This window comes from Dermacentor albipictus, chromosome 7 (assembly GCF_038994185.2).
Source record: "Dermacentor albipictus isolate Rhodes 1998 colony chromosome 7, USDA_Dalb.pri_finalv2, whole genome shotgun sequence".
NCBI classification, from domain to species: Eukaryota; Metazoa; Arthropoda; class Arachnida; order Ixodida; family Ixodidae; genus Dermacentor; species Dermacentor albipictus.
This window is the reverse complement of record NC_091827.1, coordinates 140,238,771-140,263,208: the sequence shown is the minus strand read 5'-3', so window position 1 is coordinate 140,263,208 and position 24,438 is coordinate 140,238,771. Positions and strand designations below refer to the sequence as shown.

Genomic DNA, 24,438 nt, shown 5'->3' with positions numbered 1-24,438 from the left:
TAACCCATTTCTTCATCCTGCATAATGACGTACATATTCCAGAAGCGCTTGTTTTAGAGCGGAAAGAAGCATCAACCGGTCAGAAGTCGAAATAGGCGAGAGACGGTTAGAGTATTAGTGAAAAAAAAAGCTGCAAAAGATTGATGCGACCGGATCCGTTATGGCACACGTAGCTGTAGAAGTAAAGAAGTAAGGTGAAGTTTTGAGGAAGAGGAAACGACTAAGTATATGTATAGAAATATGGTACAGTAAAATAAATGTTTAGCATACCTGATTATTTCAAGTAGGCTAGGTGACTATTTGTCCCCATCCCAATTAAAAGAGGATTTCAATACATCATAATCATCATCTGCATAAAAGCCACTTTTTCCCCTAACATGGCCTGCAAAAATCGCTTGTTGCGCCGGTCGCAATTGTGAATATTAGTAATTTTGTACATTTATTTGACTAAGGGTTCTCATAGCCTTCGTGGTCGACTATTGCGCGAGGGGGATTTTATAGGGCTAACAATATTGAAAAGCCGAAAAAGTTGGTACATAGCATGTTTCAGTACGAAATCAATTGTTACACAATAGTTAGGGGTAGAAGTCAAAGGCCGCTTAACATTGTTAGGCTGCATTAAATCAGCAACTATAGAAAGGCACTCGCAATCCTTGCAGTTATGTGTGACACATTAGAAAACGTATTGACGAAACCCTACTTCTTCTTCTGCACATAACTCATGGAACGCACGAATATTTTGTAAAGAGACTTCATTACTGATAGTCGCTGAATCAAGTGTGTAGAAAATGGATAAATAATGCACGTGAAATTTCTACGCAATCGATTACGTATTTGAATAGTAAGAATGAATGGTAGATTATTTATTTGCTACTTTGATAATGATTTATGAACTCAACAGTTGAATAAGTAATTAGCGTTTCTGATAACCATACTGTTTATTTTTGAGTAATGATTTGAGTAGTTAGCTAAGCAAAGGGAAGGTTATAATTATTTTAATTATTGAATCAGTCTTTAAGCGCAGGGGATGATGTTACGGTGACAACCGCAATAATATGTTTCAAGGTATACTAACGAAGGAAAAAGCAATCCTTTATATTTATCGAATGCGTGATTTAAACACATAAATTGCAGACGAAGTGCAATCAAAACTAAAATTTGAGGCACGCGAGAGCCGCGCACAGTAATTGCAGCCGCACCGAGCGGCGGACGCTGGCGGCGGCATCGCTGCCGCTCGCGTCCGCGCTGGCCGCCAATGCATCGCGCGCGTCGCTGCTCCTGCACGCAGAGCGCTGTAGCTAAGGCGACGGACGTCCACAATTTGAGGTGTACAAGACCTGGGAGAGTTAGCCAGCGCTACTCACGACCTAGGCAGGTGGACGCGGATCATCCATGTTTTACCGGTGGCAAGCAATGATGTCACAAGGCACGTCAACTTCGGAGCACCGGTACGCGGCCAATAAACCCTCGTAGTCATTCATAGTGAAGGTGTGGACTATGGAAGCCTTGAGTCCAACACGTGTACCATACGAGGCTTTATTTCCCCGGATACCCAAGACACTAGTGCACGCATTGACGGCCACCGCCGCAGTAGAGACGCGATGCGGTTGTTGGGCGTTCATCTCCCACCAACGAAAAGTTATCTTTTCGTCCACTTTCATTTTCTCCTTTCGGTCATTCTATATAAATATCAATCTCAGCCACGCTTTATTACCTCGATGCTCTCCTTTGCTTCGGTCCCTGTTGGATTTTTTTTCAAAAAACGCATTTCTTCTTTGGCTATCGAGCAACTGCGGTTCGTCCTTGCGTCCCCTAAGGCCTCGTCGACGCAAAATTCATCGTTCGCCAGTACCGTCTGACGCTTTTGTTTGAACTTGCTTCGTGTTTATTTATGCTTCTTGACACACCCATCTTTTGTTCAGAATTTGCTTGTATTTTACTCTCTCATCGGCCACATCAAATCTTGTCCAATCTAGGATCAAACCTTTATAAAGAAAATAAGATCAAGCGTAATTTGATTATAAACCACTGTCATTTGTTATAGTAAAACATCAAGATTGATATGCGATTATGCATCATATTACTTTATTTTTTTTCAGAACAAAGGTAATGAAGTTGAAGGATCTTCAGTCAGCTTCAAATTGGGTATGTTGATGATGAGTTTCGAATTTCGTACGTGTTTTAACGAGTAAGTACGCTGCTAAATAATCACAAACGGCTAACAACCTCTCACTCTCCATAAACTACTTACTCAATTAATTTTTTTATGCCAAATACCGTGCTTTGACATGGACGAAGCACAATCTTTATTTATGAAATTGTTCCTCTATGAGACAACACCAGTACAGAATAGCAGAAGATATGAACTTAAGAGGAAGCGTTAGCTCTGGTACTCCTATCTAAATACATGTAAAAGGAGAATTCGTTTTTTTCTCGGGAGCCACAGCACCAAATTTGACGAAGTTCGTTACACTTAAAAGAAAAACTTGGAATCTAGTTACTGTTGGTTTAGAATTCCGGATTTTAGTTTTAAATTATTTATAAAAAATTCGCAAAAACCGAAACGTTTCAAAAAAGGAAACTATCAACTTTACAACTTTGTAACTCAGGAACGAAAAACGATAATACAATTCTGTGAATTGTATCTAATAGTACATTTAAAGCGGACAACATTGACATGTAACGAATGAATCTAAAAAAATTTAGTAATATGGAAATACAGCTTTGGCAAAACCCTTGTACACAACCTAATAAATTCACGTAAGATAGAAAATGACATATTGAATTTGTCCATTTTCAGTAGTTTAATGGACGCCTTACAGAACCGCGATATCTGCTTTTGATGAAGAGCTATGAATGTGTAAGCTTCGTGCTTCTATTTTTTTTATCTTTCGAGTTTTTGAAAATTCCTGTAACAAAATCCTGGACCTAAATCGAAATTCCGCTTCCAACAGTCACTAGAATTTAACTTTCTCAAACGCAACAAATTTCATGAAAATCGGTCTAGGCGTTATCTCAGAAAACGTTCTTGCGTTTTACACGCATTTGCATCGGCGGCGTCGGAGTTGGGGCCGAGCTAAAGCTTCCTCTTAACTTATACAGAAACTACTCGTGGCAACTGTTAACCTACAACATTTTCACATGTGACATGTGGCATCTGCAACCTGCCTGTGTCCGACGTGGCTGCGTGCAACGTCGCTGTGCTTTTGTGTCGGCGGATAATAATCAGTTCTTCACATACACAAATATATGCAAACCTGCAATTTTTATGCTTGCTTTTTTTACCCCTTCACTGTAAAACCTTAATGGGCACTGTGGGTACTAAATAAATTAATAAATAGCACAATCCGAAGAGTCGAACTGCATAGAAAATAACTTGTATTCCAGCGAAGCTGCAAGTTCAGCTACATTTCTCCTTTCATTTCACATCTTTCATGAAATACCGGCAACCTCAACGTGTTTATTGAAAGATCAAAGAGAGTTTGCAGAAAAGAAAAATTGTCGTTCGACCCGCCGTTGCCGATGTTACAAAGGGAACCGGACACGTGTTTGTCTGGCGCCCGCGCAAGCTGCAGGGCTGAGCTGCGTGCCTTCCAGGTTTCGCCTTTTGCAAGGGAAACTTGGCCACAAGAAAGACGACCGCTCTAGGGAAACCTGCTGCCATAAGACAGCCTACTAGAATATAAAAGCTGTGCTTCATGCGATGTTGCCACGAATGGCGAGTGCAGAATATATGCACTGTGGGGCAATAGACCTTTTCACAAACTTAGAGTTGGTGGAGCCAAACACAAGAAGCCCTTTCTTGTCAAGTGGAATGTACACCTTACAAATGTGGTCAGCACTTAACCTTTATTTATGGTCCGAAAATTGTAACCCATCCACGTCAACAATCTGGTGCATAGGACCGACTTTTGCTCGAGCTGACTACGAACATTTTAAACAGAAACAGGGGCCCTATTCCATAAAACTATTCGAAACTCTTTTTATTCCAATGTCCTGACGTCAAATTTGCGTAACCGCCGACGCAAGCATCGGGCGGTCACCCGCAGGATTGTCTGAACAGACCAATCAAACGATCTCCTCGTTCATGGGAGGTCACTTCTGTTTGCTTGAAAAAACGAATACCATTGCTACGCTGAGCGGCTTGTGTTACCTAATTGGCTGACAATAGGCGAGGGGCATACTCAAGTGCAGAAGAATTTCATGGGGCCGAACCACTGCACTGAAAATCGATAGCCGGACGAAGAGGGTGGCGCCGGCGTCTGCGATTGGTCCGCTTTCCCTTATTTAACTCGTGGTGGCTGGCTGAAAATCGCGGCGGCATGCAACGGAAGCTTAAGAATGACGCTACAATGGATCCTCAGCAAACACGACTTTGCAGCACGAGGTCCCAAACATGCCGAAAGTGCTCGAAAGCTTTATGCGGCCAAGCGAAAGTTTTATTGTACGTAAATAAAGCCATGCTTTCTGGCAGGTGCGAGTAGCCAGGCCCTGGCCCATCGGCCACAGCCATCATTTAATCCTTTTAAAACGGCGCAGTCTGTGGCTATTCAGAAGAAAACCCAGTTTTGTTCGGCATATTATTGCATCTTTAACGCGTACACCTCACTTTGACGCGGTGAGTTTTTGCGGTTTTGTGACGTCACGTGACAGGGAGGTGAGGTGGCTGCAGCCCGAAAGCTTTTGATCTATAGCTGAGGGCTAATGGCAAAAATGCATCCAATCAGAAATAACTCCTTTGCTTTTGTTCTGTCAAATCATGCATTATCAGCGTACACATGTCATGTCAGATGGGAAGCTGTCGCGATTTTCGTGACGTCCACTAAAAACCAAGCGAAACGGGGGTGGTCCAAAAAAGTTTTTAACCAATCGCGCAGGGCTGAATGCAGAATTGGAATAGAAAAGTTTGGAATAGTTTTACGTTATAGCACCCCAGGATATCAAAGGTCACCCTGCTTTGTTAAAACAGCTAAAGGTCATCTACATATTCATAAATATTACCCACTAAAATAAAGCTGCAATGATTTGTCGATATTAGATAAAAATATATCCCAAACAAACGGCACTTATTAGCCGATAAGGTTGTTTATCCAAAGCGATAAGAGTCAAGTTAAGATAATATTATCCCAAGGTTAAACAGTATTTCAGCAACAGGCTGATAAAATCCCCAAAATCACATTCTCCGTTTACTTCGACGCTGGCTTTCACGACGCCTAAGAGCTTGTCCTCCGGCTCTGAATAGAAAAGGTCTTGTATGCGTACAGAAAACGCACTAGCTTCAATTCCACTGGACATAAACTCAGCAACTTCACAGGAGTGCTTGCCGCGAAAGAGGTCTGGTACATTGAGCTTCAATATGATTTTTTTCGAAAGAAATTTGCTCACATTACTTTGCCATAGCTGCCCCCCCCCCAAATTTCCATCCCCTGCTTCTATAATACATAATATTAGTCAGCTCTGCTAGGGCGGCCTTCACGCATGTGATTGATGAGGCGGACTATTTTCAATTTTCGAACCTTAAATGAATCTCCGTTGCTGACCATGCGTTGACCTTACTTTTCACGTGCCAAAATATGGCTTCTGTCGCTTGACTCCGCCCACACAAGATGGTGAAAAGTGCTACTGCGTCGCAGAGTGAATTCGGCGCTAGGAAGTCGTGCCTACATTTTACATAGTATAGCTTTGATTTCCAAGTAGGCTGCTTTGTGTCAGCGGGCTTCCATAGGACGGTCATTGTTATTGTAGCCGAAGCACTCTTGAAAAGGGTGAAACATGGAGCTATAAGAGACAGGGCAGAGCTCCAGCGCTTGAAGGAGTGGCTCGAGGTCATGCCGCATGCGGAGAAGATATTGCACATTCTCAAGAAGATTGCCGGCAGACATGATTTTCATTCTGGTTTTCTCAGCCCCTAATACGCTGAAATAACTGCCCTATGACATACGTCCATAGTAACGTCGATGCCACACAAGTCTACATATCGCAAGTTCATAAAGGCAGAGAGAAAAAGAATAATACAATTGACACGTGAAAGAGCAGACTATTTTTCAGCCAATAAAGGCACATTTGTCAAGAACAATGATTTTCAGCGGCGTGTTGGGGAGGGCCTTCCAATTTGCTGCTGTGAGTGAAAAAGGTATATCGCAACGAACTTCAATCTCAGGAGAGAAAAATCGTCAGCAGTAACAATAAAAGTTGTACGTCTCTGTTCACTTATGGGGAATTCTTTATCAAAAAGATAAAGCGAACCTTCAATGAGCTTGCATTCGTCTGATTACAAATTGATGCACGCCGCTCTAACATGTGCGAGGGCCTTGTGTCGTGGTTTCTTTCCTTTTGATGCGATGATGCACTGGCCCACGCGGGAAAAGAAAACTTTGGCTCCACTCCAGGCTGCTGAGTGGAGTCAGAGTATACTCTAGTCGGAGGCTAGGAAAAGTATCCAGAAGAGTTGGATGTCTCCGTGCATATCATAAGCACTGGTTAACCATAAGCTGGTTAACCATAAGCTGGTTAACCATAAGCACTCCGTGCATATGGTTAACCAGTGAAGCGAAAATTTGTGACAGGGTTAATCGCAACAGTTCATTAAAGACAGTTTGGTAGGCTGTTGGATCCTCCGTATGCAGTTGCTGCTTGGCTCGGCTGCATGAGCCTGTTCTTGTGCCCCGGCTGCAGCTTCGGCACGGCGTAGACGAGCTCGTTCCCTGTTCTGCTCGCGGCATTGTTGATCGAACGCTGTCTGCTCCTAAGGAGTACGTATGACGCGTGGCCTATCCCTCACGGAGCCGGAGAGAAACTGCAGCGCGCGCTGTCGACTGCGACGGAGAGACACAACGTCACTACTAGCACACCTAAGCCACTAAGGCCGTTTGCCTCCAATCGATGACGTCATATTAGCTGACCCGGCGGCCATAGCATCTAATGGAAATGTTCCCGAGTCGGCTACAGTGATTTTGACGTTACCCCTTTTCTTCACGCCTACCCTGTCATAGGAACTTTTAGAGCAGGTCATCATCATCATCAGGAGCAACAGCATCATTATCATCAGCATCATCATCATGAGCCTGGTTACGGCCACTGCAGGGCAAAGGCCTCTCCCATACTTCTCCAACAACCGCGGTGATGTAGTAATTGTGGACATGTCGTCGCTGCAAATTTCTTAATCTCATCCGCCCACCCAACTTTCTGCCGCCCCCTGCTACGCTTCCCTTCCCTTGGAATCCAGTCCGCAACCCTTAACGACCATCGGTTATCTTCCCTCCTCATTAGATGTCCTACCCATACACATATCATTTTCTTGATTTCAACTAAGATGTCATTACCTCGCGTTTGTTCCCTCAACCAATCTGTTCTTTTCTTATCCCTTAACGTTACACCCATCATTCTTCTTTCCATAGCTCGTTGCGTCATCATATATTTACGTAGAACCCTTTTCGTAAGCCTCCAGGTTGCTGCCCCGTAGGTAAGTACTGGTAAGACACAGATATTATACACTGTTCTCTTGAGGGATAATGGCAACCTGCTGTTCATGATCTGAGAATGCCTGCCAAACGCACTCCAGACCATTGTTATTGTTCTGATTATTTCCGTCTAATGATCCGGATCCGCCGTCACAACCTGCCCTAAGTAGATGTATTGCCTTACCGCTTCGAGTGCCTCGCTACCTATTGTAAACTGCTGTTCTCTTCCTATGTGGTAAACATTACTTTAGTTTAATTCAGATTAATCTTTAGACCCACTCTTGTGCTTTGCCTCTCAAGGTCAGTGAGCATGCATTGCAATTGGTCCCCTGAGTTACTAAGCAAGGCAATATCATCAGCGAATCGCAAGTTACTAAAGTATTCTCCATTACCTTTTATCCCCAATTCGTCCCAATCCAGGCCTCTGAATACCTCCTGTAAACACGCTGTGAATAGCCTTGGAGAGATATTATCTCCCTGCCTGGCGCCTTTCTTTATTGGGATTTTGTTGCTTTTTTTATGGAGGACTACGATGGCTGTGGAGCCGCTATAGATATCTTTCAGTATTTTTACATACGGCTCGTCTACACCCTGATTCCGTAATGCCTCCATGACTGCCGAGGTTTCGACAGAATGAAACGCTTTCTCGTAATCAATGAAACCTATATATACGGGTTGCTTACATTCCGCACATTTCTGTATCATCTGATTGATAGTGTGAATATGGTCTATTGTTGAATAGCCTTTACGGAATCCTGTCTGGTCCTTTGGTTGACAGAAGTCTATGGTGTTCCTTATTCTATTTGCGATTGCCTTAGTAAATACTTTGTAGACAATGGACAGTAAGCTGACCTTACACTCTTGTTGGCACGTTTTCCCACACAATTTTTGCTGGTTAGCGTGAGAAGAAAATTGATCTGAAAAACATCACAATAAAAAGTTCTGCATCAATTTTATTCTGTCATACAACGTGCAACAGTGTATAAAACTTCATAACTGATAATATTGACACGTATACTTATCTTTATCGGGCAACCACGTTTCGCAGCCTAACAAATGTAATCGCACAGCTTGGGACGCGCCTGTATGTATCCGATGTTTCGGAACGTTATCGATGCTTCTATCCGCTGTCTGTTGTCGCCGAACGTTATGTTATCTGATTTCATCACCTGACGCGAATGGTGTAGAACTTTGTGGAAGGCACGCGGGTCCGAACGATTAGTCTGGAACATTCGATGACAGCTCTATAAAAGCCGACGCGCTTGACCCACTGATCAGATTTTCGACGATCGCCGACTGTGTTCGCCGCTATCGTTGCGCTTTAAGTGTAGCCTGTTTTGTGGGCACAGGTTCGCCCAATAAAAGCTAGTTTTGTCTTTCACAGTACTGCTACTGTGTTCTTTCTTCACCGTCACTACCACGTGACATCTGGTGGAGGTGTTTGTGCGTTCATGTACCGAACGCCCGCGCAAAGCCGCGACCCAAGCCCGAAGCCCGAGGAAAGAACCAACATCGCCGAAGACCAGCGTGCTAGCCGCAGACTGCAAGGACTGCCCCCAGAGCACGGACTTCTACCTGAGACGACAAAGAAGATCGTGGTCAAGACAACACCAATGGCTGCCCTCGGGACCCCGGGACCCACCTCGGGACCCACCAACCTTCCATGGTGCAGCGACTGAAGACCCGGAATCATGGCTGGAGACCTACGAACGAATCGCAACATTCAACAACTGGGACTCCGACGAGAAGCTGCGGCATGTCTACTTCGCCTTAGAAGACACCGCCAGAACTTGGTTTGAGAACAGGGAATCGACCTTGACAACGTGGGACCTGTTCCGTAGCGGCTTCCTACGCACCTTTACAAGCGTCGTGCGCAAGGAAAGGGCTGAAGCTATGCTGGACGCCCGAGTGCAGATACCAAACGAGAACGTTAGCATTTTTACGGAAGAAATGAGCCGTTTGTTCCGCCACGCCGACCCGGATATGGCCGAGGAGAAGAAAGTCCGCCTACTGATGCGTGGGGTAAAGGAGGAACTTTTCGCCGGGATGGTAAGAAGCCCACCGAAGACCGTCGAAGAGTTTCTTTGTGAGGCGACAAACATCGAGAAGACACTCGAAATGCGGAACCGGCAATTCAACCGCCGTACAAGCTCTACCCACTACGCAGGAATTCAATCACTGGCCACGGATGATCTGCGCGAGACCGTCAGGGCCATTGTGCGCGAAGAACTGCGGAAGGTCTTGCCTTCGTCGCAGCCTCAAGTGGCCTCGATCGCCGACATCGTAAAAGAAGAGGTGCACCGATCGCTTGGAGTTCCTCAAGTGCAACCAGAACCGCCGCAGCCTCAGCCGCAAGCGATGAGCTACGCCGCCGTCGCCCGCCGTCAAGGTCCCCTTCCACGACCGCGCCAGGACCCCGTAACGCCGCAATTCCGTCGACCACCACCGCCGCCGCCAGCACGCCCACCCGTCGCCCAGCGCAGCTACCCGAGGAAGACAGACGTTTGGCGTGCTCCTGACCACCGCCCGCTCTGCTACCACTGCGGAGAAGCAGGTCACGTCTACCGACGATGCCCGTACCGAGAGATGGGATTCCGAGGTTTCGCCGTCAACGCACCGCGTCCACAGCTTGGAGAGCGCCCACGTGACATCGCCGATTACCTCGCCGCCACTCAGTGGAGCCCTCGACGACCGTCCCGTTCACCATCACCAGGCCGCTACCTGTCGCCGCAGCGCCGACCGTACACCGGCCCAGTCCGGGGCCGCTCTGCGAGCCCATATCCGGAAAACTAAAAGCAGCAACCGATGGAGGTGCGGTTGCTGTTCGTCGAACTGACGAAGATCCTCCGCCGCCGACGAAGACGACGAAGAAACCATCTCGACGACCTAATGACGACACGCCGCCGTCCCGGAGAAGTCGGGAAGCCAAGACTACACCTACGAAAGACGACTTGACGACGCAACGTTCCAGCTTCAGTTCAACACGACGCAGCCGTGATCCGACGCCAAGATCCAACTGCAACGCCAGACAAAGAACAACCGACCTCGACGTGCTTCTCGACGGCCACGCAGTCACTGCCTTAGTCGACACAGGGGCCGATTACTCCGTAATGAGTGGACACATCGCCGCCCAGTTGAAGAAAGTTAAGACCGCATGGGGAGGCCCTCAGATTCGCACCGCTGGAGGACACCTCATCACGCCGACTGGGATCTGCACGGCAAGAATAACCATTCATGACCGGACTTACCCTGCCACCTTCGTTATCCTCCAACAGTGTTCACGAGACGTCATTCTCGGCATGGACTTCCTCAACCAACACGGCGCAGTCATCGACCTGAAGTCGCAGTCAATAACACTGTCGGAAGATCATGCGATACCGCCGGAGAGCCCTCGTAGTCACCACGCCTTGAGTGTGCTCGAAGATCAAGTGAGCATCCCGCCTCGCTGCAGCATTATTATTTCGGTCAGCACCGGGACACCCGCTGACGTAGAAGGCGTCATCGAAGGCGACCAACGTCTACTGCTAGACCGTGAAATTTGCGTCGCAAGAGGGATCGCTCGACTGCATGGAGGGAAAACTGAAGTGTTGCTGACAAACTTCAGCCTGGAGATCAAGCACATCAACAGGGGCACGACGATCGCGTACATCGAGGAAATTCTGGAAACAAGTAATGCGTTTGTCCTCTCGGATTCCGCCGCACCTACCCCGACGACTATGGCTCCCGAACCAGACTACGACATTAATCCAAATCTCCCTATGATTAAGCAACAGGAGCTCAGAAGTCTGCTCCGACGATACAAAGGCTGCTTTTCGACGTCATCGAGGATTCGACAAACACCAGTCGCCAAGCATCGCATAATCACCGAGGAATGCGCTCGACCACTCCGTCAGAGCCCTTACCGCGTTCCGCCTCGAGAACGCGAAGCTATAAGAGAACAAGTCGAAGAAATGCTGCGCGACGACATCATCCAGCCGTCGAAAAGCCCGTGGGCATCCCCTGTTGTCCTGGTGAAGAAAAAGGACGGAACCCTGCGTTTCTGCGTCGATTATCGTCGTCTGAAAAAGATCACGAAGAAGGACGTATACCCCCTCCCACGGATAGACGACGCATTGGATCGGCTCTGCAACGCCAAATACTTCTCGTCCATGGACCTCAAGTCTGGCTACTGGCAAATAGAAGTCGACGAAAGAGATCGCGAAAAGACCGCCTTCATCACCCCAGACGGCCTCTACGAGTTCAAGGTTATGCCATTCGGACTGTGCTCGGCGCCTGCAACGTTCCAGCGCGTGATGGACACGGTTTTAGCAGGATTGAAGTGGCAGACCTGTCGTATACTTGGATGACGTCGTCGTCTTCGCCGGAAATTTCGACGTTCACCTTAGGCAGCTTGCAACAGTACTAGAGGCCATCAGGTCATCAGGACTTACTCTGAAGCCGGAAAAGTGCCGCTTCGCTTACGAGGAGCTTCTATTTTTAGGCCACGTCATCAGCAAATCTGGAGTCCGCCCCGACCCGCAGAAGACAGGTGCCATAGCAAAGTTCCCGCAGCCCATCGACAAGAAGGCAGTGCGTAGATTTCTTGGCATGTGTGCCTACTACAGGCGATTTGTCAAGAACTTTTCACGTATCGCTGAGCCGCTGACGCAGCTAACTAAATGTGACGTCGAGTTCAAGTGGGTAACGCCGCAGGCCGACGCATTTCAAGAACTCAAACGACGCATGCAGTCGCCGCCCGTACTTGCGCACTTCGACGAGCACGCCGATACCGAAATCCACACTGACGCCAGTAGCCTTGGCCTCGGTGCCATCCTAGTCCAGAGAAAAGATGGACATGAACACGTGATAGCTTACGCTAGCCGGTCGTTGTCAAAAGCGGAAGGCAATTATTCTACAACCGAAAAGGAATGCCTTGCCATCGTTTGGGCTACAGCGAAATTTCGCCCTTACCTATATGGCAGGCCATTCAAAGTCGTCAGCGGCCACCACGCCTTGTGTTGGCTAGCGAATTTAAAGGATCCCTCTGGACGGCTGGCATGGTGGAGCCTCAGACTACAAGAATACGACATCACTGTAACATACAAGTCCGGACGAAAACACTCAGACGCCGATTGCCTATCACGCGCACCCATTGACCCGCCGCCGCAAGATGACGAGGATGACGACGCCTTCCTTGGAATAATAAGCGCGGAAGACTTCGCCGAACAACAACGAGCGGACCCGGAGCTTAAAGGCCTCGTCGATTATTTGGAAGGGCACACCGACGTTGTCCCCAGGGCATTTAAGCGCGGATTAGTTTCCTTCACGCTTCAAGACAGTCTACTCGTGAAGAAGAACTTCTCACCAGTCCGCGCCAATTACCTTCTTGTTGTCCCGTCAGGACTTCGTCCAGAAGTATTGCACGCCCTACATGACGATCAAACCGCTGGACACCTCGGATTTTCCCGGACACTATCGAGGATACAAGAAAAGTATTATTGGCCGCGCCTGACCGCCGACGTCGCCCGTTATGTCAGAACATGCCGAGACTGTCAGCGACGCAAAGCACCGCCGACAAGGCCAGCCGGATTACTACAGCCAATCGAGTCTCCTTGCCGACCATTTCAGCTGATCGGGATGGACTTGCTGGGACCCTTTCCGACGTCAATAACCGGAAATAAGTGGATCATCGTGGCGACGGACTACCTCACCCGCTTCGCTGAAACAAAAGCACTGCTGAAAGGTAGCGCATCCGAAGTGGCGAAATTCTTCGTCGAAAACATCCTGCTGCGACATGGCGCCCCAGAAGTCCTCATCACCGACCGAGGCACGGCCTTTACAGCGGAGCTCACCCATGCCATTCTGAAATACAGTCAGACAAGGCACAGGAGGACAACGGCCTAGCACCCGCAGACGAATGGTCTTACGGAGCGGCTGAATAAGACCCTCGCCGACATGCAAGCGATGTACGTCGACGTGGAACACAAGACCTGGGATGCCGTCCTGCCGTACGTAACATTCGCTTATAACACGGCGGTACAAGAAACAACACAGATCACGCCATTCAAGCTAGTCTACGGCAGGAATCCGACGACGACGCTCGACGCCCTGCTGCCGCACGTCACTGACGAGGAGAACCTTGACGTCCGTACCTACCTCCAGCGCGCCGAAGAAGCCCGACAGCTCGCCCGCCTGCGGATCAAGAACCAGCAGAGGACCGACAGCCGACACTACAACCTCCGACGACGCTTCGTCGTGTACCAGCCCGGTGACCGTGTTTGGGTTTGGACCCCTATACGCCGACGAGGACTGAGCGAGAAGCTTTTGCGTCGCTATTTCGGACCGTACAAGATCATCCGACGTATTGGCGCGCTCGACTATGAGGTCGTGCCAGACGGCATTTCGATATCACAGCGGCGCCGCTCACGATCTGAAATAGTCCACGTTGTGCGACTCAAGCCGTACTACCGGCGTTAATGAACTTTGGGGCTTCGCGTAACTGACCTTTGGACTTCCTTTTCGTTGTTTTGTTATGTTTAATAAGTGTCCTTTTGTGTTTCGCTGTCTTACATTTGTAGCATCGGGACGATGCTTTTTAAGAGGGGGGTATTGACACGTATACTTATCTTTATCGGGCAACCACGTTTCGCAGCCTAACAAATGTAATCGCACAGCGTGGGACGCGCCTGTATGTATCCGAAGTTTCTGGAACGTTATCGATGCTTCTATCCGCTGTCTGTTGTCACCGAACGTTATGTTATCTGATTTCATCACCTGACGCGAATGGTGTAGAACTTTGTGGAAGGCACGCGGGTCCGAACGATTAGTCTGGAACATTCGATGACTGCTCTATAAAAGCCGACGCGCTTGACCCACTGATCAGATTTTCGACGATCGCCGACTGTGTTCGCCGCTATCGTTGCGCTTTAAGTGTAGCCTGTTTTGTGGGCACAGGTTCGCCCAATAAAAGCTAGTTTTGTCTTTCACAGTACTGCTACTGTGTTCTTTCTTCACCGTCACTACCACGTGACAATATTACAAAAATAAATACAGCAACACTTATACTGATCATTTATTCATGTTGAGAAACATACTTTTGCAAGACTAAGTATAATAGCTGACACAGACAATTTCACCGGTAGAAATAACCAGTAATACAAAGCTTTTCATAATGCAAACACGGTGACAAAATCAGTAGCACAGGTAGCTGTATTATGTTACGGCAAAGATAGCGCACGAATGATGAGGACAAGGGAGGAAGCAGAACACATGAACAAACTATACCCAGCTGCATGCACGCAGCTCTAACTATACACATAGTGCGCAAAAGTCCAAAAGAAACAAAGTGGAAGATGTGAGCAAGCCTTCTTTTACTCACCACAAGTAATCCTGTAAGAGCACATTAGGTACTGGCTGTAATTAATCCTCAGCACATACATGAATAAGTTACATTAGGTGCGACATTTACAAATCACTCACACAATGTTCTTGTGATTTTCCTTATTCCAATCTTTAACTTAGCAAGCATGACTGAGTTACTTAAAGCCTCCCTACGGCATGGCACATATACAGAAAGAAGTGTTTCTATAAACACTGGAGGTCACAGACGGATGACTGACACATACCTCTTTTAATTCTTTTGTCTTTACGATTATCTACCACAGTAGTCTCTTGTAGAGTGAAACACATTGCCACTGCCGCTCCAATCTGGAGTGATATTTTGCTGTGTTGTGTACTCTAGCACAGGTGTTACGCAGTTCACTTGGTGCCTAAAGCAACTCTCACACCATACCAGGATGTCAACTCTTTTTTTTCAAATTTTAAGCGAAACTGTGGTTAAGGGGGACAATTGCAAACTTATAGTTTTGCTTTGTATCTTCATTATGTGGTTGATCTTTAACTTTAGCAACTTTGCAGGTGCAGACTAATGCTAGGCTTAGAAAACACCAGAGCAGGGTAGAAAGCAAGAAGAGATATTTATAACTTGGGTGCCCACTGTGCATTGCGTGGGTATGTTTCAATGAACGATAGAACTTCTTCGTAGATAAACATATAAAAGATAGGAGAATTAAGCTCGAAGCCTACCAAATTAGTAACTGGGAATTTTATATGTAAATTAAATTTTGTGATTCGCAAAGTATGTGGCAAGGCAACCAAGTCACTCATGCTCCCAAAGGAAACATAATAAAAACAAGCAAGATTACAAGATCTTCGAACGTGCAACCTAAAGACACCTCACATGACTGATTTATGTACTTACTGAGCATAAATTACAGATAGCGCATAATCTACTTGTACAAGATGACAATGAGTTACTGTTGCTTTCTCTCTGGGGTATTTGGCTCTTCTGAACACATGCACATTGCACAGCGGCATGGATGTAGCTGGGCACAGTTGAGAGTCAGCATCAATCTGTTTTCTGGTCCTGCAATACTATCGTTATAATTTATAATTAGCAAATAGCCTAACTATCGGGTTGATCACGTGTATTTTATACAAAACATGCTGATAGATTTCCCTGTTTGTTGCTAACATAAGGAGGCGGTTACATCATTTCAGATTTCAAGAAACAGTTGTGCAACAGAACAAATGCTGAAGACAGAAAGTATACAATGACCAGTACCTTTATTATTAAATGCCATGTACTAGCTCTTTCTCCCATGAATACCTCCATTACCAAAAATTGTAGTCGGAAAAAATAATTGAAAAATATTTACAAAAGTGACAGAGATTATAACTGCATCATAATTGCAAATGTCTTCTTAAACAAGTTCACAATAATTGAAGTTTTATTAATTCCAGCAAAATGGCTGACATCCCATTATTCAGGCTTGTCAGTGCTGAAGATATTGTTAGTTTGCAGGAGTCCTCAGACTGACAGCTCTGAAATATTTGGCGCCATACTTGGTGGAACATGCTTTACTTTTTCAGATATTGCTTTGCCACAAATCGTTTTGTAAGTCTTGTGGGACAATTTTGTATGGAAGAGAAACCTATTTGATCATTGCTTTTTTGGGTTGTGTATCTCACAACTGGTGCTAGTCTGAGGTCTTACAAACTAGACGTTATTGAGTACTGTAATTATAATGCCTGCCACTGCTATAAATTTCTGTTAGCGAAAATTGTCGCATTGTCATGAAGCAGTTATGTTCAATTATTAGAGGCAGCCACTGCTGAAACACTCAGTACAAAACACAAAACAAAGATATGGAGTCAAAATGCAAATGTCGAACAAAGCTATAGTCGATTCTGCATTTCACAGAACTGTTCTTTTTTTCTGTTGATGTGCCAAGACCAACTGCACATTCACAAACGTTTTAGTATTGCACTTCTGACAATTGCAGGAAAATTCAGTGTTTAACAGCAGCCCTTGCGAATACAGTCCAGAGTCGCTTCGACAAAAGGACTTGCCTTAAACTTTGCGTCACTATGTTGTAGGTCACTATTCCAAAGGCACGTTTTGCTGATTGTATATTACTTGAAATTGATAAGAGGAAATTGTAGAGATCTTCATGCAGATTTCATATACGTCATTAGTATTTGTTTAGCTGCTTCTTGAGTTATGTCCTACACAATGGGAACATACAGTGATCTTTGCGGGCACTTTCTTGTGTACTAAATGTTCACAAAAAGCAGTGTCTTTTTGTGAACATTTCATTTCATTTTTTGTGTCTACAAGGAGCTGATTCAGCTCCTTGTAGACTGCAATGTGCCAATATCTATTCAAACAGAATGCAAAGTTGCTAGAAGCATGCAAGATTAGTAGGCAGGCTGACAGGCCTGCCTACTAATCTTGCATACTTTTCATGCTAATGTGAAAAAAATTATTAAATACACTTCAATAATTTTTCTCACAATAGCATGAGAATAACCTTGTGCACTTATAATTGTCCTATACTAACGCAATTTGGCAGACCTACTCTTCAGGGTATGCAGAATGCTGATATGTAATTGAAACTGCAATCTGTAAATTTATTTAAAGTGGCCTAATAATTTTCTGCATAGTTCCAGTAATTGTACAAGCCGTTTAGATAGGTATCACCACTTTGCAGTATACAACTAGCTAAATAAGATACGGCAGGAAGCTATTTGTGAAAATATTATATGCAAGAAAGTGCCTACAAAAATATTTTGCCACTGTGTAGGACATAACTAAAAAACAGTAGCCACACAAAAATCAATGACAATTCATATCGAATAAACACTTTATGAATGACAGTATATCTAAATCTCAAGTTCAAATATATAAAAAAACGTTTTTCCGAGGAGTATTTTCTCTTAATAAGCGGGTGTAATTGTATTCTACCAAAGTGTTAGAAAATGCCTTCAGGCATACCATGGGGAGTTTTATAAATAGCACAAGCATGCATCTGCCTAAAAAGCAGAGCGCTCTGCTTGCATTCCTTAGACATTTTTGCATTCTGTAGTATGTTACCATTTACATCTCTTAACATTGAGTGCGCAAAACCAAAAACAGCCTGTTACCGTATTTCTCGCATAATGATCGCACCCCTATATTTTGGCGTCAAAATTGGATTTTTGTTATTTCCCGTGTAATGATCGGGCCCCGAACTTGTCGCAGTGATATTTCGTGTGCCAATTCTACCTAATAAAGATTTCGATTACCATCTGTCGAATGCTTTGCGAACGACACTTCAAGACAAACCAAGCGGTCTGCATGCACCAAACATTCTTAAGCAGATGCCCCATTTAATTCCTTTCACCACTTTCCGCACTTCCATGACAAAAAAAAAAGCTACAGCCAAACTTGCCTTTATTATGTGTAGGCTTCATAATAGTTGTGAACACAAACAACAAAAAAGGCGCCTTTCGATTCTTCTCGTCTGCACTCGTGGGCACGCAACAAATCGCGAGTGGCAATGATAGCAGCCACGTTTACACTGATACGTTAGAAGTGTACCCTCTTCATACACCGACGTTTGTAACACAGCTAAGATATTCGCCCACCCTTAGCGGAAACGTGCCGTATTGGGATAGTAGTGAAGACAAATGCCGCAGTTTCCGCAGCATGCCCGCCATGTCTTCCAATGTCACTGGCAGCTGAGCGCGCCCATCTGTTTCTGTCCCCTCAAAGTGGACATGGCTGTGTTATTGCCGCAAGCTTGCCGATATTATTAATTACTGATACGGAAGAAACTGTTTGTATGCACGTAATGTACTCACGAGAAGAAAAAAAATCGCGTTCGGCTTGCTCCGCCGACCGCCCTTTTTTTTGGTGTCCCGCGCTACATACAGCGGAAGCCGCCTATTTGTTGACCTGTTGTAAGCCCGTAGCAAATGCCAGATGAATTTTTTTGCCTTTTGCAGGTAATTTAACCCGCGTAGTGATCGCACCCCTGAATTTGAGCCATTTTGTTTCACAAAAAGTGCGATCATCAGGCGAGTAAATAGGGTAATAATGAATTTTTAGCCCAAACAGGGGTTGTATACGAATGGCGGCCGCCAACTCTAGCGTGACAATAAACAAGTATTTGTTCTCGCAATAATGAAACCAGTAACAAAATATATCCTCACAAATTTGGAAATTAATGCACAAAGAACCTTGCTGATTGTCACATTAGTGTTCCAAACAAAATCTTTGATGTTTATAATTACAAGTTTTATTCACTTTCTCTGGTAAATGGGCTCTGACCTAGAATACTCAGTGTAGGAGACTAACCCAGACCTGGAAGTCAATATTTAAATCTGAAATAGACATTCAACCCATGACCACGTCACTGCTATGTCATCAGATGCGTGCATCCATGGACATATAGTGTGTAAAATTATTTTCCCATGATCTGTACTGCTACTCTCGCACTAATAAATTAGGAAATGCAATTGATATTTAAAGCACTGCTGTAAACTGCTGTTTGATAAATGCAATACTCAAAAGTCTAACACAACCAATGTGTGCATGCCTACGATGCCTTTGACATTCGTCAGTGTGGCAAATAGGCACTGAGAAATGCCAAGGGAATCATAGCTTTCGTGTCTCGAACCGTGTATGAGAGTAGCATTCGTACCTTTGCAGTTAAATGAAGTCACATTATTATCAGACTTATGAGGAGAACTCATGTTTCTGTAGTTTAATATTTTCTTTTTTGTGCTCCTATATCCTTGACTTTTCCAAAAATAATAGATGTTTGAAATAAGTACTCTCTATTGCTCTTAAATTTTTCCCACGCCAGAGCCCATGTTAGGTTACATTTCTTGAATACTTTGCAGTGCTCTAGATTATCAAAAGGAAGGAAAATATGCCGTAAGTTTGCATTTTAGCCTGCTGCATAACAAGAATTATGAACCTATCAATTACAAAAGAACGAAAGAACTACGAAAAACTGGGCATAAAGACGGACATACATTACAATAGCAGGAATCAATGGTGAGAATTCTAATAGAAAGGAACCATCAAAAACCAGGCACTAAAGACTAAGTATGAGCGGAATATCGCTACCGCCCAAACTAGGGCCAGACACTCACGCTCAGTGATGGAATAGTTGCGCTCGGACGGTGACAGGAGCCCGCTGGCGTAAGCGATAACACGGTCGTTGCCGCGCTGGCGTTGTGCCAGGACTGCGCCAATTCCGTGACCACTCGCATCAGTACGGACTTGTGTAGGCGCAGAAGGATCAAAGTGGGCCAGAACAGGAGGCGTTGTGAGAAGGTCAATTAGATGCGAGAATGCAGAGGCCTCGTTATCGCCCCACTGGAAAGGGGCATCTTTTTTCAGAAGCTCGGTTAGTGGTCGTGCTATGGCTGCGAAATTTTTCACGAAACGGCGGAAGTAGGAACAAAGGCCGATGAAGCTACGCACATTCTTGACACACTTCGGAACAGGGAAGTGCGTAACAGCATGGATATTGCCTGGGTCCGGTTGCACTCCGTTCGCGTCAACGAGATGCCCAAGGACGGTAATCTGGCGACGGCCGAATTGGCACTTCGATGCGTTCAGTTGCAGACCGGCTCGGCGAAAAACATCCAGGACTGCTGAGAGGCGCTCGAGGTGCGTAGCGAACGTTGGAGAGAATACTATAACGTCGTCCAAGTAGCGCAGGCACGTGGACCATTCGAAACCATGAAGAAGGGAGTTCATCATACATTCAAATGTGGCAGGAGCGTTACATAGATCAAACAGCATCACTTTGAATTGATAAAGACCATCGGGTGTTACAAAGGCAGTCTTCTCGCGGTCGAGATCGTCCACGGCAATCTGCCAGTAGCCGGAGCGAAGGTCAATAGATGAGAAGTAGCGAGCACGGTGGCGGCAGTCAAGGGCGTCATCAATCCGAGGTAGGGGATACACGTCCTTCTTCGTAACCCTGTTAAGGTGCCGATAATGCACGCAAAAGCGCCATGAGCCATCCTTCTTTTTTACCTGTACAAGAGATGACGCCCATGGACTACGTGACGGTTCTATGATGTTCTTGGCAAGCATTTTACGAACTTCTGCGTGAATAACTTGACGCTCAGCCGGCGACACTCGATAGGGGCGGCGATGAATAGGAGGGGCATCGCCGGTATTAATGCTATGTTTACCAGCTGTAGTTTGCGCCAAAGGACGATCGGTAAAGTCAAAAATATCGTGGTAGGAAAACAGAACGCGGTAGAGCTCACGAGCGTGCTCGGACGGCATGTCGGGCGCAATCATTTTCTCTAAGTCGGCGATGGTACAAGTTGCTGACTGCGATGGTAGAGGAGGATCGGCTTAATTATCGTCTACTGCAATAGATGCTATTGGGTGATCCTCGAATGAGCAAAGCTGGGCCAGAGACATCCTGCGTGGCAGCACTTGTGTCAGCAAGCCAAAATTGACCACTGGTAGGCAGACGCAATTCGCCGTAATAGATAAAACGGTATGAGGTACTGTGATCTCGTGCGTAAGTAGGACGTCTTGCATAGGAGCCGCGATGTAGTGACCGTCGGGCACTGGTGGGGATGACACTAAGTCGACGTAAGTCAGTGCCGAAGGTGGCGAGGGAACGAAGTCGACGGAATTGAGGCGACTTGGGTGTGGTTCAGCGGGATCCAGAACAGGCAAGTCAAGGCGGAGAGTACTGGCGGAACAGTCGATGAGAGCAGAATGTGCGGAGAGGAAGCCTAAGCCGAGGATGATGTCGTGGGGACAGTGGGCGATGACTGTGAATAGCACGATTGTGAAGCAATCGGCGAAGGAGACACGGGTGGCACACATACCAATTACGGGGGATGTTCCGCCATCGGCGACACGGACAACAGGCGTCGGGGCGGGAGTGATTATTTTCTTCAGGCGGTTATGAAGGTCAGCGCTAATTATCGACAAATGCGCCCCAGTGTCTATAAGAGCAGATACAGAAACACTGTCGACTTCCACGTCAAGAAGGTTCCGATGAGTGGGCAACGTCAGTGGAGGATTTGGTGGCGTAGGCAGCAATGCAGCGCCACCTCGAGGCGCTACATCATCTAGTTTTCCGGCTGTGAGCGGCGTCCGAAGGCAGTCGGTGAAGAGGAGCTACGGGGCTGGGGTTAGCGAGATTGTCGTCATTGCGGCGAAGGTGAACGAGAATATGGGCAGTTCGGTGCAGGAGAATCATTGGTGGCATTATCGGAGCGTGCGGCATAGGGACAAGAAGGGCCACCTCAGAGACGAGAGTAGGCAGTATAAGCAGACGGGGTCGGGGAAATCGAGCGACTGCGACAGTGCCGAAAAATATGCCCGATTCGACGGCAGTGAAAACAAATGGGCTTGTCGTCAGCAGTGCGCCATTCAGATGGGTTGCGGAAACGTGGTGGTTACGAAGATGCGCGACGGGGCGGAATCGAAGAAGCCGGGTGGGTATCAGGGCGATGGGCGATATGATGGTGTGAAGACCCATGCTTTCGAACTCTTGGCGGACGACTGCCTGGATCAAGGAAACCATGGCTGCAGGTGCGTTGGTGGGGCTGGAGTCGAAGACAGCCGGATAGGCGGCCTCAATCTCACGCCGGACGACCCTGGTAATATCGCCAGTGTTGTTGGGACAAGGAGCGTCGGCACAGGAAGATGTCGCTGGGGTGTTGGGCAAACGGGCAAACTGCTGGTCGATACGTCGGCTTTTAGCGAGTTCCAGGCAGCGGCACTCTTCTATAACTGCATCCACCATCGCGATGTTGTTGAATACGAGCAAGTTGAAGGCGTCATCGGCAATGCCTTTGAGGATGTGGGAGACCTTGTCTGGCTCAGTCATGTGTGCGTCAACTTTGCGGCACAGAGCCAAGACATCCTGAATGTACGTGACATAGGGCTCTGTTGATGTCTGCACACGGCCGGAAAGCGCCTTCTGCGCGGCAAGTTGGTGACCGTAGGGGTTGCAAAACAAGTCTTGGAGCTTTTGCTTGAGTTTGTCCCAACTGGTGAGCTCATCTTCATGCGTCCGAAACCAAACTCGAGGTGTGCCACCCAGGTAAACGACTACGTTGGCGGGCATGATAGTAGGTTCACACCGGTTATTGCGGCTGACATGTTCGTATAGGCTGATCCAGTCGTTGACGTCTTCCCCATCTTTCCCCTAAAATACGCCAGGATCACGAGGAGCAGGGAGAGTGATGTTGGTCGTCGAAGTGGCTGCGGGTGTCGGAGGCGGCTGAGTCGAGTAGTCACCGCCGGGAGCCATGAAGGAAGGCTCGACGTACCGTCCACTGCGAAGCTCCGTGATGAGGTACAGGGAACGTCCACCTCCACCAGATATGTTACGTAAGAAGACGCAGATGAAAAGCTATATACAGCTATATTTACAACATAATACGTCGCACTTGGCCAAGAGGCAACAGCCCGCGCTAGCTTCCAATCGTCATCGTCGTCTTCTTACTGCTCGCTTCTTCATCATTAGAAATACTAATCCGTAGCAATATTAATTGGAATAACACAAGTATTTGCTAAGAATTTGAAGAGACAAATAGAATGTCTCTTCAAATCACTCCACCCCAGCATTCATCCATGGTTCGATAAGTGACCACAGCTGGTGATGCTGCTTGGATAGATGGGAGGTGAGGTACAGCTGTGAAATAGGTGGAACGTGCAGAGGGGTCACCAAAGGTTGCACGGTGGTTGCACAGCAGGTCGCCTTGATCTCCGGACTCACTCGACGCTCATGTGTTGAGCCTGGTTATACGTTGTTTGCAAGAGGCCTGGCCCGAGTGTGTGGCATGGCTAGCGTAAAATTTCGAGGCAACCTGAAAAACACAGATCCATATCTATAAGCACCAAAATATTTTTCACCATAGGGCAAACCTGAAGTTTACCATCTGTACATAGCAGATAATTAAAGTAGACACAAGTCACCAGACTGAAAGTATATAAATGAGCAAAAGTGTAAATGAATGTGAAAGGCTGCTTATAAGATGGAATGCTTCATTTTGACTTTTGTAGATCAATAATAGTATCTTAAGATAAAGTGTACATGGCCCTCCCTATTTGTGTAAGCAGGCTAGTCCCTGCCGGCTGTCCCAACCTGGCACAAGACCACTTGAAATTTCTTTTCGAAAAACTGGAGGATCTTCAATATAGGTCAAATGTTAATTTCGCGAAATACTTAAGGCAAAAGTTTTTTTTACTGGCGCAAGCACTAAGTGAGATTTTGAGCAAAGCACCGAACATGCATCATTAAAGGCATAGTCACAAAATCGGTTCCTTCATTAGGAGGGCCAAATTTTTCTGGGCAATAAAAAGAGGCCTTACACCAAAAGTTTAACAGCCTATTAGCCGCTGTTCATTTAATTATGGGTCAATAAAAAGGGATAAAATGGCGGATTAACATTATTTTAATAGAACTGGCTTACAGCAAAAGCTGCAAATTTATGTAATCCACTTGTTTAAGACTTGTGCTGTATGCAAAAACTGGTTTCATAAAGATAAATTATGCAGCAGTGCACAGAGATGAGTATGAACTTGCAAAAAGAAGTCAGTTTGGTGTATGTGTATCGGCATACTCACTATTGAGGCAGTCCTAGTAAATTTATGCCCAATACCATGTAATAGATT

The 24,438-nt window shown here is 46.3% G+C and overlaps 1 protein-coding gene across 1 annotated transcript in view; it reads left to right on the top strand.

Annotated features, from left to right (window-relative positions):
* Nucleotides 1–24,438, top strand: part of LOC139047299 (uncharacterized) — a 1,527,628-nt gene that overhangs the window by 660,206 nt on the left and 842,984 nt on the right. The window contains exon 15 of the mRNA XM_070521114.1: nt 2,100–2,145. Within this exon, the coding sequence (XP_070377215.1) occupies nt 2,100–2,145 (46 nt within the window). The remainder of the gene's footprint in view (nt 1–2,099; nt 2,146–24,438) is intronic.